This window comes from Notolabrus celidotus, chromosome 12 (assembly GCF_009762535.1).
Source record: "Notolabrus celidotus isolate fNotCel1 chromosome 12, fNotCel1.pri, whole genome shotgun sequence".
Taxonomy (NCBI): Eukaryota; Metazoa; Chordata; class Actinopteri; order Labriformes; family Labridae; genus Notolabrus; species Notolabrus celidotus.
In genome coordinates, this window is record NC_048283.1 from 21,400,860 (window position 1) to 21,421,746 (window position 20,887).

General features: G+C 40.3%; 1 protein-coding gene across 1 annotated transcript in view; it reads right to left on the reverse strand.

The window, feature by feature from the left end:
* The window catches only part of creb5b (cAMP responsive element binding protein 5b), a 52,029-nt gene that overhangs the window by 22,483 nt on the left and 8,659 nt on the right, over positions 1-20,887 (reverse strand). Inside the window, 4 exon segments of the mRNA XM_034697413.1 lie at positions 11,884-12,041; positions 13,414-13,535; positions 15,141-15,234; positions 15,572-15,649. Of these exon segments, the coding sequence (XP_034553304.1) occupies positions 11,884-12,041; positions 13,414-13,535; positions 15,141-15,234; positions 15,572-15,649 (452 nt within the window).

Below are 20,887 nucleotides of genomic sequence, written 5' to 3' on the forward strand. Positions count from 1 at the left end.
GTTTTTCAGTGTTACAGAAAACTGATGTCATTATTCTTCGTATTATCATAGAGCAACATCAAACCCAAACCACCATCTCAACCACTACTACAGTTCTAGATATAACTTCTCCTAGAGGCATTCATTACTGGTGTATAAACACGTAATGACTTAATTATGACACAGTATGTTATGGCTGTAATTATGTATAATTCTATGTGGTTACATACCGCAAACATCCTTAGAGTGTGCTATAAAACTTCATCTCACTTTTCATACACATGAACAAATAAATCACAGGTGGGTTCTAAGCGTGAATGAATCCGGATAAACTCAGAAATACTGCTGAGTTTGATTCCTAATCCAGAACACAGGAGTTCAGAATGTGATGTCCACTTGTTAGATTCCAGCATTCTCTGACTCATCCTGTGGCTTTCATCATGAGATAGATAATAAATGAGTAATGTTAATAAATCAATGCATGGTTAAAAAATAAAAGGAAATATACGTTTTCGCTTTTTCATGTTTTTTTTGCGTCAGAGGTGGAATTTTCATTTTTAACGTGTTTTTTTCACTTCAGAAGCAAAATTTATATTTTTAATTTTTTTTCATGTCCAAAAAGATATTTTCACATTTTGATGTTATTTTGCAACAGTAGTGAAGTGTTCGCTTTTTAATGTTTTTTCACTCTCCGTAAGCAAGATTTTAACTTTTGTATGTTTTTACATTTCAGAAATGAAATTTTCCTTTTTCATGTTTTTTTGCATCGGATGTGAAATTTTCACTTTTTCACATCTGAAATTGCATTATCACTTTTTTCATCTTTTTTTCAGGATACATTTTTACTTTTTCATGTGTTCGATTCTGAAGTGAAATTTTCATTTTTTTCTTGTTTTTTGTGTCAGAAGTCAAATTTTCACTTTTTCACTTTTTTTCACTTAAGAAGCAAAATTTTCACTTTTAACTTATTTTTGATTTAAAATTTGAATATATATTTTATACAAAAAAATGTGAATCAATGTTTTTTCCCATAAGAATAGAGTTATTGGTAGAAAGAAAGACTTTATATCTAGATGGAGGACAAATCGGTCACCAGATAAAAAGTTAGGATTCGGTGCATGGGGGAATCCCTCAACAGCTCATCAATGGGATAACAAGTTCCACTAAAATGACTTATTAAGTTAAATTACTTCTACAAAATTGAATGCTCTTAAGGTTTGATTGATTATAATGAAAAATAAAGTAAAAGTAGCAAAACTCTGTGACAAACCTCTTGTCGAGTTTTAATGAAACATTACAAAACATTGTTGCCCCCTTCACTGACTTTTCTTTGTGATGGACCAGACTAAGCCAGCTGCAGCAGCTTGTTTTGTAGAGGAGCTATCTTAAAGAGTTTTACTGAAAATAACATTTATTATTGCAGTTTAGCAACATGAGATCCCAGATGAAAAGTGCTCCTTTTCCTAACAATAATCCATTTTATTTATTATTTACACATCTGTGCTACTTCAGAGCAAATGTCTTCCCCAACTTCATCTGACTTCAGTTTCCACTTGTGTCTGCAGCAAAGTCAGACTGAAAAAAAGAGTGTGTGGCTGTGTTTTCATGCTGCAGTTGAAAGCTGAGGCATCTTGGGGAGTTTTTGGATAGACTTAAAACAAGCACACTTCATGTAGTACAATGGATGAATAACGACGATGTTGAAGATGGATGAATAATATTTGTCATAACAACCACATGAGATGTGCACAACTAGAATCACATTTGAAAAACTGCTACAGCGGTGGAAGCCCTGGGGGGAAAATCCCCCCTCGGTGACCACAAAAGCGTGTGTGGACCAACAGGCCTATCCACACTCACGGCCACATCAATAAATCACATGTACTGAAGAGGCCTGGGCAAAGCTTTAAGTACTGACAGCAGTCCTGTCACAGTCACTGGCTCGGGGGTGCAGCCATCCAAACATCCAGACCTCTCTACATCTGTACACGCTGACATCATTTACACAACTGCCACCAAATCCCTGCTTATGAGAACACTGATTCCCAGCTGCAGGGTGCCGCTACACCCACATGGATACAGTAAATATTCTGTCCCTACGGTGAAAAACAAGAAGCATTTAGGCTAGCTGCGTTCACTGGGGTTAATGTGATCAATTGACCACATCATGGCCCAGATTACCGTAATAGTGAGGAGTGAGGGAGTGATGGCCAAATGAGGGGGAGGGCTGAACCAGAGCAAACAATCCCCCACCTGAATAAATACCTGTATTTTTCCAGACCTAAATATGTGCATTTACGCTCCAGACATTTAAGATTGTTCCACACACACAGGATCATTACCATCCCGACTGTGTGTCATTCCTGTCCAACATCCCAATTTATCACAATCACACTCATTTAACAGCATGTATGACATGTGAGCAACTCTACGAATCCAAACATTTCCACATGGGAAAAGTCATGAAAGTACAATGAGGGCTGCAGTGTAGCTGTGCACTGCATCAACAGTGTCCCTCTGATTTTAGACTCTGCCAGCGTCCAGGAGGATGAAATAACAGTCACGAGGCAGCAGCTGTGACATGCTGTTCATGTTTTACACATAGAAATCGTTTAGCTGGAAAGTACAATCCCTGTTTGATGAGTTTTATTTTGAGATTTTGAGATTTTTCAAAGCTAATTCATTCCAAAACAAGAGAGTTAAAACATTTAAGCAAGCTATGGTGTAAAATCTATGCCCACATTCCCTCACTACTTGCAATCGGCCTATTTAGAGAAGGTAATTTCTTCCTTTATGAATTTTTAAAAATGGTGTCCTGCAAGGGCCCATATTGGGTCCTATTTTGTTTGTAATCTATATAGATAACTTATTTAAAAATGGGATAGATGCAATGTTTCATTTTTATGTGGATGACACCATTTAATAAACTTCAGCATCTTAAGTTCAATCTACAACCTACAAGCTGCATTTAATACAGTTCAGAAGAATCTTTGTAAACTAAAGTGGTTTTAAATGCCAACAAGACTAAGGTGATGTACTTCTCGAAGTCTAAGAGGATGGTGAAAGATGACTCTGATTGAATGTGTCCAAACATTTAAATACTGGGGTTTTCTCTTAGATGAGAATCTTTCTTTTAATCGTCATATTGAGAGTCTAACCAAAAAACTGACGTTGAAGTTGAGTTTCTTTTAAAGAAACAAACGCTGTTTTTTTGTGAACTTTCTTTTCTGTAATTGACTACGGTGATATTCTTTATGCGCATGCTTCCTCAGCCTCTTTCAAAATGCTGGACTCAGTGTACCATGCTGCATTGTGGTTTGTTTCTGGCTTAGGATTTCGCACACATCATTGTAAATTGTATGAAAAGGTTGGCTTGTCTTCCTTATACAACAGAAGGATGGAGCACTGGTATCTCTTTCTCTATAAGGCCGTACTCCATGATCTGCTGTCTTAGTTATGGTCTTTAATGACTCCTAAAGTTGTCAGTGGCTCGCTCTGTTTTTGGTGAAAGTGCTTTTAATGTTGTTGCTCCCCTCATCCTGGTCTGAGCTTCAAGCTCACCTAAAACTGGATTGTTTAATTCAATTGGAGGATTTTAAAACTAGGATTAAGGATTTTCTGATCAGCTTGTGCACGTTTTACTGCTTAACACTGCTAATTTATTAATTGGCGTGATAGTTACATGTTATTGTTTGTTGTTTTGTCTTGTTCTCTTTGTGAAACTTTTTATGCTGCTGTCTTGGCCAGGACTCCCTCGTTAAAGAGACTGTATCTGAGTGGGAATATTCCTGGTAAAATAAAGGTTAAATTAAAAAAAATAAAACAATAAAAAAGTGATTCATTAAAAATATCACGTCCTTTTGTGTAATAAATCATATACTTATGCATCAAAGTGTTGACATGTGCATATACTGTGTATATTCATGACTCAAACTAAGTTCCCCAAATATAAGTGGGCGTGAGTTAGCTGTAAGTTTACATATTCCAGGGAAGCATGGCATCTTCAGTAGAAAATGTATCTTCTTAATCATGAAGTTGCCCAAAATTGGCAGTATTAGGGGACTTTTTTTTTTTATCTCAACAGTGTGACGGTTCCTCTACTGACAGGGAAAAAGCTTCAAGAAAAATCAACACTACATGAACAAGTTTAAGCTTTAGCTGTTGATACAGAAGAAAAGTGAAATCATACTGCAACCTAACAGCCAACAGCCCAGTAGAAGATTAAATCTGTTTCCTCATGTCTTTCTTCATTCAAGACAAGACAATGAAGTACACTAACACAGAGCTATCTGTGACCGAGGTCAGGACACAGCACAGGCAGGTCGCTGGTTGTTGGATGTCACTTTCCAGAGAACAAAAGCACCTTTGAAGCCTTCGCAGTCTGTACTGCTGTGTCTGTCTGTTAGCAATGCTCACCTGCAGCAAATCATGCAAGAGGATGTACACTGTGCCGGTCACCAACACACATAAAAACACAACCTGGTTGTCCAGTGGGAGTGAAAACAAAACTGACGTGACAACATTTCTTCTGGGGATCAAGTCAGCTTTGTGCTGACTCTGCTCTCTGATGGACAAAGACGTCTTTGATCCACTGGAATTAAGAAATAACCAATAATTAATGTAAGACTTTTTTCATGCGTCAGAAAAAAATACTAATTTATTTTTAAAAAAGAAATGGGGAAAAAAGCATATATGGAGGGAGAGAAAGCTGTCTGAAGTTTTAGATGAGGTTCTGAGAACCCAAATGTTGCTTTCAGAGTCAGCATGAGGAGGATTTTTTCTCCCACATGTATATAATAAAATCAATCTACTAGTTGAGCTCTTACAAAACAGTTCATCTCCAGCCTTCTTTGTTTACATCTGTTACCCTTGAAAACATAATGTAGAAGACTGTGCTGCGGATTAGTGCATGCATGCTCAGAGTGATTGTGTGTGAATAAGTGCATGTGCCAGTGTGTGAATGTTCCTGGAGTTGTGTGTGAAAAAGTGTGTCTCTGTGTGTGTGTGTGTGTGTGTGTGTGTGTGTGTGTGTGTGTGTGTGTGTGTGTGTGTGTGTGTGTGTGTGTGTGTGTGTGTGTGTGTGTGTGTGTATGAGTGAATAATGACAGGCTGTGGCTCCACTGTGGGGATTGATAATAGCCCAGGCTGTGGGCCCCAGGGGAGAGCAGGTAGACACTCTGCAGCTCTGACCCTGCGCTCTCACATTACTGAGTGCCTCGCTCTCAGCCCAGCTCTCCTCCACAATCCCCGCCCAAGAACCACTGCCGCACCACCCTCCCACCCACCTTCACTCCACCATGACATCACTGCCAGACCTTCTTCCCTCCCTGAGTCCTTCTTTTTGCTTTCTATCTCTTGCGCCGTGCAAAGTCTAAGTTATCCTGCCGTTTTTCCTCTCTGATGGAGCAGAACTGACAGTCGCTCATTGTCCTGTTAATCCTCTATAACTCTTTTCAGGACTCCTCAGGGTACCTACACCTCAACACAAGCCCCTCTGGGCCTGCTTGCTCTAACCTACAAATCCTGCAGTCTGCACACACTCTAAGCTTTACTGTGCCCACAGTCCCAACTCCAACTCAAGTACTGGAGACTTAAACACAAGGGGCCTGGCTGCAGTCCAAGAAGAGCAAGAGAGGGAGAGAGCGAGAGGTGCAGTCAGTCCACTGACTCATATCCTTCCCTTTCTGACTCTGCTCCAGCAATGATGTAATGCTCTTGGCTGTTCTCCCTCCCCCCACCCTGTGCCGGCCCACTCCTAGATTTCGTCCCTCCCTCTCCTCCTCTTCTCTCTTTTCCCTCTCTTCCCCTCCTCGAACTCGTCCAACATCGCTGTGCTCACTCCTCTCCTCACTGGGTGAAGTCACTGCGTGCTCTGGGTAGACACAGCAGCGAAAAACTTTCGAACGTAACCAAAACAGCCCAGGGCCAAGTTCCAGACGCTCGGGAGACGGTGGTGCAGTCGCCATGGGAACAGGGGTAAACAGAGGGAGAAACAAGGGCCTCAAACAGCTTGCAGCTGCCTGGCTCTCTGAGTAAACACTACACAGGACCTGCCCCTGATTTACTGCCTTTAATCACTGGTGGGAGGAGAGTGCCATGGGGTTTGGACTGAGGAAATAATACGAATCTGATCAAATAAATCAGCCGTAATGGGTTACGACACAGGCTGACTTTTATTAGCGGGTTCGAGGAGGGATGGATGCTGGGAGGGTGCTGCACTGGGTTGGATTTGGGATAGGGTGTCCTCACATTAGGGAGCCTCTAGCTAAGTCAAGCTGTGCCAAAGTCAAATTGAGAAATGGTTTTGGATGATGCTCTGGAGCAAATTAGCGTGAGTGTTGCGGTATTTATTCACCAAATAGGATATTGTTGTGATTGATTGGATGAAGTTGGCTGAGGATGGTAAAGATAGGATAGCTGTTGTATTCAACATAAATATAACGCACGTCAGAACATTCCTCTCACCATTCAGAGAGAAGTCTTTAACAACATCTGTGTCATCTGGATGCAACCTCACCTGATATCTGTCTGCAGCACTATCCTGGTGGTGCGTAATATTTGGCATACACCAGCTCTTTCACTTTCACTGATAAGTCATCCTTCTTCTTCTTCTTTTAAAACGTATCCACTTATTAGCATGTCCGTCCTTCTCCTCCTGTACCAACTCCTCTTCCTCTCAGCTGGTCTTCTTGTTGCTGTCTCTAATCATCAGTCTAATCTCTACATCTCCCATTCAGATTTTATGAAATGTTTCATTTCATAATCTCAGTGAACTTTTTTCCCACACCTTCATTCTTCCGATCAAATTCTTCCATACAAACATGATGTATCTTTTTCTTTCCTTGTGAGGACATGTCTTGTATCATCTCCACCACCATCCTGCCAGAAAACTTACATCCTCACATCTTGTGCCTCTCTCTCTCTCTTCCACCCTCCTGATCCTTCATTTCCCCCTCTACATCTACCTCCTATCCCCCTCTTCCTCTCCTCCATCCACCTCTGATCCCTTTCTTCCTTTCCTCTGTCCACCTCTGATCCCCCTTTTCCACACTTCCCTGCGTTGTGATCCCCTGCGCTCCCCAGAGCTGTGAGGCATGTCCCTGTGTGTGAGTTGCTTGTGCAGGAGCCTGCATGTGTGGTGGCCCCGGGGCAGGGATGACACAGCCCCGCTGGAATGAGAGGGAACAGAGTCTGGGCGTTCCTCTACAAACGCACTATTAAACCCACTGCAGTACACAATGAGCTCATCTTAATTCAGGTCAGATGTACATCCTACATTCTCTGTCTTTCTTTTTCTCTCCTTCCTTTTTCTCAAATTAATTACACTGTAAACCTTTGTTTTTTCTTTACCTTTGTTTATGTGTCTTTCTCTTTTCTCAACCTGCTTAGTCCCCATGTGCATTTTCTCTCAGTGTTATACCCAAGTGAGAATATTACACACATTGGCCTATAAAGAAGGGCATTTGTCAAGTTAGAGCATGAGGGCACCTCAGGTATTTTGTAGAGCAGTTGCACTCCTGCACTCAGGATGGACCTCCCTCCTTATCCACACTTTCTAATCTAAAACAATCATCAAGGACGTTTTGTTTAAAATTTGAAGTTCATGAGGTCAAGGTTTGTGCATGGAAAGCACATAACCCTTTGTAGAGGTATGGAGACTTATTCTGTTCTGGTGCTGGCACAATGAGTGATGAAATAAGTCAGTTTATCACATGCATGTTAACTTGTTGTGCAGACTTCTGACAGGCTCCACCAACACACTACCATTGAGCAACTGTGTTGTAACAGCAGAAGTAGTATGTACAGTATAAAAGACTGACTATACTGCTGTATCAAATCAGAATCAATATCTACTGAGATTAAAACACATTTTTGTTTGGAAGATAATCTTTAAAAAAATTTAAATGTGTAAAATAAAATATTGCACTGGGGGGGGGGTAGACTTGCTTTGAGAAAAAAAATGGTACCTATCAGTAATATCTTTACCCAGTGGTTCTCAATGATCAGTATATACTAAATATTCTCATGAAAACACAGGAAGTTTACAGCACATGCATCACCCAACACTCTGCATGAGACTCTGCACATCTGAGGGCACGAAGACCAGCAGCTATTTGTGATACTTCCCTTAAAGGGCAAAAACAGGGAGCACAAGTAGCTGTTGGCCCTGAGGTGTGAAAAAAAACTGTGCATCTGAAGCATGGGAAATAAAACCACGACTTGACTTCCTTCTGAGCTTTGCAGGGTTATGTGAGAGCAATAGTTGAAGTTGCACACAAGAACTGAAAGAAAGACAGCTTATAGTAGTGCTGGGCGATATTGAAAAAGATGTCATCACGATAAATATCAAATCATTATTTCATTTAAATGTAAAGACAGATTTTTGCTCCTGAGTGAAAGTGGAAGACACCAGACAGGCTGTTAGCTTGAATCTGGATTTAGCTTTATGATAATCTTCTTGAATCCATCATTTCTGACGGTGCTAACAGGAAGCAGGTCTTTTGTGTAAAATGAGATTTTTGTGATTTTAGTTTGTAGATTCTTATTTTTCTCAGGTTGAGATTATTTGGATAATTTGATTTAAATTTACAACAAAGATATATCAAACTGTATACTGTGTATTAGTTTAGTAGAGTATTTTTGAGTTGTGCTCTCCCCTTTATGATTACTAAGAGTTACAGGCAGATTGATGTTGTTTCCCATAGTGCAGTTAATGCATCACGGTTATTCAGTGTTCAGTTGTACTACGGTCACGATGTCCATTAAATGTGTTAGAAATGCACAGCAGAAGTTGTCTCTGTACTCTTCCTTTATCCACATCCTGAAAGTCTATTTAATGAAGTGTATTAAGTTAATACTTAAAGCTGAGTCCACACAGTGTCAGACTGAATACTCTGCTTGAGGGGTGTAATTATTAAGGTTTATTTGTATCAAATTTGTATCGAACATTTGTCGTATTTATATTGAGAAAAATGATATCCCAATAATTATCGTTATTGATTATCGCCCAGCCCTAGCTTATAGCATACACATGAAAACATGTAAACTGCACGATAATGCATGTAAGACATTGGAAGTCAAAGGAATTGATCATGTCACATGATTATAAAGCTGGGTTCATTGTGTGAGTTAGATGTGTCAAACCAAAACCAACTTTCTTCAACAACACACTCATGTGGTTTGCACCTTTGGGGTCTACGCTGTCTCATTTTCTAACTTGTTTGGACTGTTCAGGGAAGTCTAATATAATGAGAGCACCTGTATTCATACACAGCTAGTATTTAAATACCACATGACTACAAACCGACGATCAGTTATTGTACTGCATCTGTACTTCAATCATTTCCTCTTAACCCAGCTGCATTCAGGTTGATTGTGCTACGTAATGGAAACAATTGGACTGAATTCCTCTCCCGAGCCAGAATAGAGGAATGTCATTTTTAATCTATGTGCCCACACCCAAACCCGCACATCTCCTCTTACGAGTCAAAAGGTTGAGGTTTCCACACAATGCTGTATCTCACATGGTTGACTAGTAATGTCTAACGCACTTAACTCTGACATAACTCAGCACCAGATGTTTATAATTGAAAAGCAGAAAGCATTCAAATCTGTTGGACGCCGCTTCCCTTTGTGCAATAATGATAGCCGTGACATTAAGATCTGCTGGCTGTTCCTTATGCCTGGTTTTAACGCTGGTTTGTGTCAGTGCAGCTCCCCAAAGACTTTGTGTAGGGACTCGGAGCAGAAGGGGAGAGAAAAAAGCGAAAGAAAAAGAGAGGGAAAGAGGTCCTCAGGTTTCACAGCTGCAGGCCCAGCTCAACCCTAAAGTAAATGGACTTGAGGAAAGCCAATCCTAATTGATTCCAAGCCTCAAAGCTCTTTAGTAAACATTGCGGAGCAATGAAAACGACTTGTTATCCTAATTCATTGGGTGCTCACGCTGTGCGTTCAGCAGAGACAGGAACGAACGCAGATGGAACTTGATTGAGTTTATTTTGATTGATGATTTTTAGTTATTTAAAGATATATTCTCCACAGAGCATTAAGAAGTGTGTCAAGATTTTAATGGTTAAAGGCTTGCAATAATCTCGTATACATACAATCCATTCCTGACAAGGATAAACATTTCTTCGTTTCCTCTGGTTGTTACGATTAAAAATAAGCATATGTGCTCACAACGTATATGCAACATGTTTTACACAATTATCTTTTCTTTGTAAAATCGTCCTTAAACAGATTGAGGATTAATCTGAAGGGGGAACTATAGGGTTTTTCTCCAGTCACTGATCCGACCTCTTATAGGTTCCCTGACTCTCAATCTAAAGTGTAGCTAGCTTGTGAAATGTCCTATTTGATCTCTGTATAGGAAGTTCCTGTGGAGAAACCCTGTGCATGAAGCCTTAATGGCTTCCTGTGGAAGGACTACATTTTATTGTAGGGGTTTCCTCAACTCCATTTCCTGCTCATGTGAACATTTCCAGATCAGTTTTCTCTGGTGTGAATCTACTCTTCCCATCCAAGTGTCAGGATTCCAGCATGCTAGTAAACAAATGACGCCTCCATCACAGTGATCGCAGCTCTGGTTAAGCCTCAAATGATGTGTTACACGCAACTATGGCTGAGAGTTATTTGCATTTTGTGGCTTAAATCACCACCACATGATATACCAGCTCTGGTTTTAAACTTGTGTTTGTTTGTATATGTGCCAAAAGTAAAACCACAAGTCTCTTAACAAATTTTTTCAGATTTGTAATCATAAAGGATCGTGGAGAGAAGTGAAGTGGTGTGTTTGTGCTTTAGCGAGGTGAGGAGTGTTTAATGACAGGTAAACTCAGGTGAAGCAGGCCAAGCAAAGTCTCTGTTACTTGCAGTGATTGCTGCTCCTCCAAAGCGGATGAAATTCCAACCCTGTCCTCGACAAAGAGCCTGATGGAGTGTCAGTCAGGCTTAGTGATGTGCCTCCCATCCAATATTCACAAGCTCCTCAAGCTGTAAATCTACACAGCACAACCTCGCCGCAGCACAGGCGAATAACACAGAGCTATCTCAATGTCTAAATTACATGCCACAGGTCTGGTTTACAATAACAAAGCCCTGGCACAGGTTTGAAGGTTGTGTGGGTTAAGAGACAAGAAGTGAATGAGGTCAGTGGAGTGTCCTCATAACAGAGAAAGTCTGTATAAATGTTTGTGTGTGGTAATGATTACATCACTGTGATAAAAATATACAAAATGCACAGCCTCCCTCCTTACTGTGTACAGTTATGGATCATATTGTTCTATGATAAAAAGCATCATTATTATTATCAATATTATTGATTATTCCTTTACAGCTAGGCACTGTTGGTAAAAAAAAAATCTTCACACCATACACATTGCTATTAATATATCTCTGCTCCTCTGATACCTCTGATGCATGCATCAGGTGTATCAGAGGAGCAGCTCTGAGGTTGCGGCTGACATTCCCATACAGTGAAAGGGGCTATTTTAGAGCATGAAATGCTAAACCATAGTAAATGTAGTCACGGCTGCAGCTTCAACAATGACCTCATTTTGTCCTCTGGGACCCTCTCTGGCATGCTCTGCTGTGGGACAATACTCCATGAACAGAAAAACATGAATCGCCGGCCCCACACACACACACTGATCTAAATGTAACAAAACACTGACATTACCTCAGAGACTGCGTGGGGATGACAATTGGCATAGACAAAAAAGGGACCAGGCCGAGCCTGAGGCTGTGGCTATATCAGGGTGAGGTGAAAGGATACTCTCAGATCATCTCAGGTGATTTTCAGTCTGTCAGAAGTCCTCAACAGTGCCTCCTCTACTTGCTCGCAGAATGAAACAAAACTTCCCTTACTTTTCGTTCCCATCTTAATCATCTCTTTGTCATACTCACCCTATCTGTCTGTTGGTGGATGGAGCCTGAGTGATGACAGAGCTGGACTGAGGGGAGGGCAGGGCCTGCTGGATCACTATGCTGGTATCGTGGTTGCCCATCCGCGAGTGCGAATGTTGGTGCTGGCCTTGGCCTGCCTGGCCGTGCAGTGAGATGTTCTGCAGCGAAAAGCGAAGAGGGCATACAAGGTTAGGAATCCTTTAGGAGTGTCACATTCTTCCCTGCGAGATGTATTTTCAACACAACGGTGTGTAACAAGCAATTATTCCTGTTTGGCCTTGGGCTCCATTCACTCAGCTTGAGTGAGTAATGAGGAACTATATAAACTATGATCTGCTGGCTTTTTCTGAGCTGACTTAGAAAACATTGAACATCTAATGAAAAGCAGGTTTCCTTATTGTTATTTGCCCAGTAGGACAGTTTGTTGGCTTTACCTCTGTTGTATGTAACCAAACATGATTAAAAAGTTGAAGTTGCACGGATTTATACTGAGTTCTATTGAATCCAGTGTTAATATGCCCCCAGGAAAGATCAAGAAAGTCAATTTTTAGAATAGTTTAACCTGACCTATCCTGAAATACACACCATATATCTCTGAATTTCATAAAATCAACAAACTTTTTCTAAATAAATATGATTCTATGGCATATCCACTAATTTCTGTTTTTCTTTCCCTTGCTTGTTCTTCTCTGCCCTCTCCAGAGTCTTGCTCTGACTCGCCTCCTGCTGACTTAGCAGCGCCTCCCATCATAAACCACACAGGCTGAAGAGGCCAGACGAGTCTGACCTGAGAGCAGACGAGCTCCAGAGCCAAACCACCCAGACGACAGCTTAGCTACAGCGTGCACTGCACATCTTTCCAGACATTAGATAAGCAGTCTGTCTTGTGGTGATTTGACAAGTACCCTTGTTTTAGGTGGAGGTGCCTTCAGGGCAGATCTATAATGCATAAATGATCACGTCCTTTGTCAAATGTCAAAGCTCTGCCACTCTGCGCTCATGTGAGAATGTCTAGTCTGGTTTACTGCTGCAACAAAAGTTGTCTCGAGGGTCTGTTGTTGCATCAGTGGAGAAATAGGACCCCCTCCCTGAGAGATGGGTGAAGATCTGTTTGAAGTTACAGGTGGAGAACCTGATCTCCTTCTCCTTACCTGTGGTGGTTGACAAATCTCCACCTGCTCACTCTGTCTGTCACTGTCAACAAGACTGATGAGGATCAGGGAGCGTGGTGTCTGGTGCACAATATTGCTGGTTGTGTAACAAATGATTAGACATGAGATAAAAACTAGGAAAAAAATAAAAGAACTAACGGATGTGAATATAAACCCGTGGTTATCAGCTTTTCACAGGTGAGAAGATTGAGGTTTTGTAATGTGAAGTTGTTTTGAATCTAGTGCATGTATCAGATCATCTTGTGCAGGTTGCTACGAGAGACATGATTAATGTTCACAACCACCTGACTTAACCCCTGTGGGAGGCTGCGGCTTTGAGTTTATTTGCGTATTTTTAATTTAGGTATTGTTGCAGTACCTGTTTGCTGTCCTCTTCTTCCTGGGCCTTGCAAAACTCTTGCTCAATGGAGCAGTCCAGTTCACTGAACAGTCCCACCTCCTCACAGTTCTTCAGGAAGCGCGTCGGTGTGGGCGTCTGGTCTGGAAATCAAGGAAATGTTTTTCAAGTTAGCTTTTGAATAATAAATAGTTATCATTTGTCAGGCTCATTTTAAGCCTCCTTTAAATATTCTAAAGATAGCAGGGTGGATGGTATATCGTATACAAATCTGAAGGAAAGACTGTTCTACTGATTTCACCAAATTTGGCCGCTTATTTCTTCTTTCAACTTACAAAATGTTCCCCCCTTTCTTTGACCTGGATGTTTTATCCCAATAATTTCAAGCCTCATTGATTCAGTTATCTTAAACTGCTGTTATGGACCTTCTTTTTACAGAAGCCAAATGAAACCTACAGTCAAACAAAAGTGCAAAGAATGAACATTGTTGTTGCCATGTATGACTGATAGAAAACACAACCTCCCTTCTGTTAGAGAGAGAGAGAGAGAGAGAGAGAGAGAGAGAGAGGAGAGAGAGAGAGAGAGAGAGAGAGATACTAGGCCTGACAGCCCCTTTTCAGCTGATAAAGCACAGATCCCACCTACTGAGTGAGGGTCTCATCTGGTGAGCCCAGCGAGGCTGAGGTATTCAACTTGACGTTGTGGGGGGCTGCACAAAGATCAGGTTTCAGGCAGTTGAAGGTGATTTTAGGATCAGGCTTGTTTCAAAGGCTAAAAGCAGACTTTGTGGTCTGTTTATCCATGCTGGCTAGACCGGGGATTGACTCCAACTTTCATCATGACCTGAGTGTCCAAAATACAGTTTTACTCTGAATATAGTTTTTCCATTTCAGCTGAGAAGGCCATTAGAGGTCTATTAATAAGAAAGTGAGTTATGTCTGGGTTTTTTGATTTACGGATTATTCTCATTAGAAAATGAAAAAGAGGCAAACAGAAGAGGAAGTTCAAATTTAGCTCAACAGTTTTCGTGTGAAAAGGCTAGACAAACTTGATGCCCGTTTAGTGCCTGCTTCCATGTGTGGCTGAGCTATATCTTACAGTACAAGCAACAACCATTATTCTCAGTTCAAGGTCTCATTAAGAGAAATGGTCGGAGCTGTAACTCAGACAAGAGGCGATAAGAGCACCCGGCCTAGAGAACCCGATCCTGTTGTCCGCTGAGCGTAAATAATATAAAAGACACAATCCCAGTGGTGAAGCCTGAGCAGCTCACGCTCTTGTCTACTGTGCCCTGTCTGTAGACGGAATACAGATCCATACCTTTTATGCACTGGCCTTGGTTTGACACTTACAGTACACAATCTGTGATTTGATGTTTCTTTGAACAACAGATTTATGTGCTGATCACCAGGGGCTTGTACATCCCACCATCCATTGTAAACCATCTCCCACTAGCTTTAAGATAAAACTAATGACACGTCTGATGCGCAACTTGCTCCCATCATTCCTCACTGTCTCTGTATCCTCCTGCACTTACGTGGTATGCACTGAATAGAGCTGAGCTACAGGGTAAAGTGTCATGTTATTTGCATTACTGTAAACAACTGGTATAGACACGCTGTGAAGTTTCCTGATGACAGACAAGTGTGTCTGAGCGTGAGTCATCAAGCACACCTGCAAATGAACTACAAGCTCTACGTGAATCCTGCCAAGGTAGTGTGTGCTATATTGACGCGGCCGAAACTCACCTGATAACATGTTGTCGTTCTTTATGGAGGGGAACTTAAGGGTCATCTCATGTTTGTGTCGATGTATCATCAGATGGTCCTCGGTGGGGAATCGCTGTTGGATTTTAAGAAAGGATGATTTGTATTGTAGGCAAAAAGATATAGGAGTGTTTCTTCTTTACTGAGTATGAAACACATCATCCCAATCACAAGCATCAATCCTTTAGAGCAGCTTCTTTACTAAAAGTACTGTTACACTTGCAGCCTTATTTACAGTTAGTGTTTCACTCAGCTCCACGTTATTCTGTTTCTCACTAATGCATGAGGAACCCAGTAACCCACTCCTCAGTTCTCCTCAATGTACACCTCTTCATATTACAGGCTGACATACACCCACACACGCACACATGGTAGTTGTGTTGTATTGTGTTGTTCTAGTTGGACACACTTACCTGAGAACAGCCAGGAGCGTTGCACACGAACGGCCTTTCCTGGTCTGAGTTCATCACTCTGGCCACCTTCTCATAAAACTACACACAAAAAAGCACAAAAGAAAAGAGAGAGAAGAGAGGAAGTGAGTGACTTGAGTTTCCCCACCAACATCCGAGAGGAAAAATAAGCTCATTGTGCAACGCCTGACATAAGTAGCCACTGCACCTGAAACAGCTGTGCGGTTATTTCAGTAATAAACAGACATTTTTCCCATGCTATGGTCTCCCAGTATCCAATAAAATGACATCAAGGGAAAGGTTCTGGGTTTTCAAGGACTGGAAATATCAGATTCAATAACTCACTGATGAGTTTTATGCAATAGGAAACATTCACACAGTCACAAATACTTTAATAGCTGTATTTCTTGTTATCTTTATTTCCATAATCCGCTACACTCAAAGCTGCTCTTTAGTCAATCACGAACAAAACAGAAACAACAAGTAATGTGTCTTTCATATTCTTTACAACTCATCAATTATTCATTTCTGAACATTTTAAATTTGCAACAATGACATCATCAACCATGCTTGAAGTTTCACATCCAGCAACACCTCAAAATTGAAATTACAGTTTCAACTTTGAGGTGTCTTCAAATGATTTTTCTCACCACTAAGTGTCAGAATCTGGTTTGTCACATATGGTGCTAGTTTAGCAACTACAACTGATATACAGTATATAAAAAAAAACGTCTTCACTCAATAACGCAGTTAGTTTGAAGATTTTCACTGTAAATGAATGGCCCTTAAACCTAAAGAAATACACATACAAAACATTATTTTTCAAGTTTCGTCTGTGGGTCAATCAGGACAAGGTTTTAATAAACTCACTATGCCGGCATGTGTCTTAAAGTGAGAGCAAGAAAAGGAAGTTGCTGCACAGCAGCAAAATATGAGGGATGGACACAAAATTCAATTAATTTCTTCTTCTAAAAAAAACTACTTTAAATCACAAGTTAGCCTTAAGCTTTCAAATACGAGACAATATATCTGTTTACCTGAAACCACTGCCAAATATGCGCTTTGTAAGTAATTGCTTGTTAGACTCTTAGCCATAGTCATGAATCATGTCAAATGGCAGTGCCCTCAATTATTGTTTTAGACTGCTTAATAACTTTAAGTGAAACAGGGGACAAACCTTCCCAGAAAAGATGAGAGCCACTCAACTACTCTGTAGGAAATAAATAAATTAATCAATTAATTAATAAATAAATAAAAATGACACACCAACAGTTTAGAAGGCTGCAAATTCTTAGAACATGTTATTAAATAGATCACAATAAGAAGAATGATACATTCTGCACCTAGATTTAAAAAATACTTAAAGGAACCTGACTTTGTATGACAGGACATCAGTGAAAAATCTACAAATAAAATCAGATTAAATGAACAAAAATGAAGGGCACATCTTCACAGTTCCACAATATCAACCCAAGAGCAATGACATGCTCTTAAAAATCTTTGATGTGCTCATAAATCAAATTATACCCGATGCAGATCACTCTCACAATTTCATATTTAGATGTACAGTTTAGAAAAGCGTGTCTACTTCTTCCTGCCAATGTTATCTATAACAGCAGTTGTTCTATTACCAGTGGTGGATAAAGCAGAACATATTTTAGAGAAACAGTTGATGAAGCAGCAGGTAAAGCTGGTACAGATACCACTTTTTTTAAATATAGACTGCATTGTGAGTGTTAGGGCAGTCATGAGTTGGTATTGAAAGTTTGGTTATATTTTCTTGTCTTTTACTCTCTAATAACTGATGTCCTGCTTTAGTGAATAACTATATGAAAAAAGCAAATATACTACATTTTACACAGAGGTATATGTTTTTCTTTTCTTTTTTCAACAAATAAAGGTCTTGTCAAAATAGACATCATATTCATCAGAAATTGAAGTGTAATTTAATATTCTGTATTTTTAAACCTCTGTACTTTCCCCTTACATCATACAGTACGTATTGAAAGCTAGTTGTTTTGGTGCGGGGAAATTCTGAAATCAAGGTCCTAATTTTGTCCACTGCAATGTGATGTCAACTATCACAGACAATCTCCAGGCAGATATCACATTCTAGTGCTGCAGATCCCTCGATCTTTCTGACAGATGTTTTGACAGATTTTAAGTGAGTGTGACAAGTGTTAAATAGTCTTTATTAATCCTCTCAGAAGCAGCACAGCAGAGCACCCAGGGACCACCTTCAGCTCCAAGAAAGGCCTTGATCAATAGCAGGAGGATTTGTAATGCTCGCTGAACATGCAGGTCTCTTTGTACGGGACATGCTAACAGGGAATAAACATTCAAAGTGCAAACGGAGTGAGATTGAAACCAAAGCCAGAGCATGTGAATATCCACAGTATACTCCAATTAGAAAATTGTCATGAACTAAATTAGTAAAGCTGGAGGTGTACCAAAGAAAGAGCATCAGTACTATGAAACTACAAAGGTAAACAAGGATAAACAAACAGTCTGCAATAAACTATGAAAGATCAGATTTACTCCTCACGTATCGCTGATCACAATCCACAAAACCTGGTCTCTAATCTGTTTTAAAGAAGTCATTCATACATTAATATTTAAACAATCATAGAGTACATACAGTATTTTTCTGAGGTTATATTGCACACCATAGTTTTTTATTTACTTCATAAACACAAAGCCAAGTCAACCCCTTTTTTTTGCCTGCCCAAGACCATTTCACCAAAATCAAAACGCATCTGAAATTCAAGTTGATGCAAAACGTCTCGTGTCAAGCATGAATACGTTCCTACACTATGTACATGTGTGTTGTTTTCATGGGTACAGACTATTTCCTCAAGCGCAGTCAAAACACTCCAATATTGTGTTATGCTAAGCAGTGCTGTTTTCCTAACAAGCCGTACTTCATGAGCGGGCCTGCAGAACAGGGTCTGGACAGGGTCTCTCTGTCAGGGAGCAATGAGCCCTGCTCTCTCTTTCTGTCACCAGCTCACTCAGTCTCTTCTGCAGGGCCCCTAAAACCTCACCTGGTTCTCTTTGACACAACAAACACGACCAATGCTTCAGATCTACATGAACGCAAACTAGAGCCTGGATGATGGCAAACTGTAGAGAAGCTAAAGTCCTACACTCATGATGCTGATTATTCTTGTGTTGAAACAAGTTTTTAGTTCACATTGAATTCTTATTGCAGACTTTGTTCCTGAACACCTGTACGACTATGACTCACTTCACTTCACTTATAACTGAAATTTTACAATAATTCGCCCCAGAGCGTTCACTAAAAAAACAGAGAAAAGTACCCATGATTATCAAACAGATGCAAACATTTTACTTTACCTTCCTGTTTCTAAAACGGGACTTCATCATTTCATCACATTTAGCAGGAAATTCAAACCATATGACGCATATAACTTTTTAACCATTAATTCTGTGAATGCCTCTGTGTATTAGCCAATAGCTTTCACACTTCAAATAATCAGAGCACAAAGCCTTTTCCTTGGCTCTCATTTGACATAGATGTTTTAGTTTAGCAGAGGAAATTTGGTTACACTTTACATTAACTATATCCTGATGTGTGCGAGGGGAAGGGATTAGGGTCCGGCATTCGATTTCAAGAGAAACTGGGGAGAAATTCTCCAGGTAGAAAGCGTATTCAAATTTAAACAATATGGTGAGGAAAAAAGGGGTTGGGGTGTAAAGGCATACGGGGTCAAAGCAAGCACAAACATGCACAGCATTTCTAATCTCCAGCTCCCCAAAGCCCAGGCCTTTGACAGCACAAGTTCAAGGTGGGATCACGGCAATGCCTGAGGCGGAGAACATGGCCCTCTTTCTTAGACAGTGTCTGCCCTGAACTTCTGTGAAGTGAAGTGAATACGTGACAAAAAGATCACTATGATGTAAACCTCAAGACCGATCCCTTACCACTCTCTTCCACAACATGAACAATCATAACTAACTCAAACATGGCCCTCAGATAGAATTCCACACACATTACTTGTACTCAGTCCTGAAATAGGGAGAAAGTTTCCATAATAAACTTCAAGTTTTCATCTTAGTGAATCAAGGGCATAGTTTTTTGTTTCTGAGGCCAAACTGTTGATTGGATTCTGTGATTTTTGTAGTGATTTCTGATATGTGAACCCTTTCTTCATAAGTACAGTCATAAACAGAGGAATGTTTTACCTTGAACACATGCATGCAACAGCTATCAACAAATAAAGGTCACATTTCAACGCTGCAGTGAGCTGCTGGACTGTAATCAGGCTGAAATGAGTTTAAAATATGGGAAGAATTGAATCTGTATCAAGGTTAATAAATAATAATAATAAATAACATAAGCTATCCAGTAAGTTAAGCTGGTGACTCTGCAGACTGCTATTTTTTTAGGATGTGCATTATTAATTTTGTTGAAAAAGCCTACTTTTCTTTCTCTAACAAAATGTCACAATTTCTAAGTTGTGTCAATCTTGAAGGAAATTGGAGAAAGACACATTTGTAGAGGACACTTGATTGTAAAAAATAGGAGGAAAGTGAGGAAAAAAATACAATTTCCAAAACTTGTTTTCATGCGTTTGCTCTTCCAAAGTATAAAGTTATCATAAAACTGAATTAAAATCTCAAATAATCTGTAAACTAATCTCAGTCTGCACCAAAAACTCAAAATTACCGATGCAATCTTAAAACTTTAACACCTCCTTATCATCTGTTATTAACACAGCTAATTAAAGGCACACAATAAAAGTCTCCACATTGATCTAAAGCAGCTTGCATGAGAAACGAGCTGTTATTGATAGCGTTGTCACATAAACATAATGACAGCAGAGACCAATCAAATGATTAAAACATCTTTCTTATTTTCTCCCCGCGTACAGTCTAGATCCACAGAGCGCGCCTCGTCAGCACAACCTTCCTGAAAGTAACCCTCAACATCTCAGCGCTTAATCACATATCGACTGGCCTGCAGAATGACGTAATGTTGGTCACTTTGCTGTTCAAGAGGAAAGGGAACGTAAATTTCGCAGGATACGGGCATCACTCTGTTCCCTTTAAGCGGAATGACAGCGGGGAGACGGAGCTATCATTTCCCAGACGGTCACTGGTGGACCGCAGCGTCCGGGACGAGCGCCGGTTCTGCGTATCCCGAGATGGGACAGGCGTGACAGTGATGCGGTTCTCTATCAAGCTCTGGTGCTCTAACAGAACATCTAGCCACATTTGTGTGAATTGCCACAAAAAATCTATCTATTGAAAACGTGCATTTGTAGTTTTCAGTTGGAGCTGAATTCCTGCAGACTC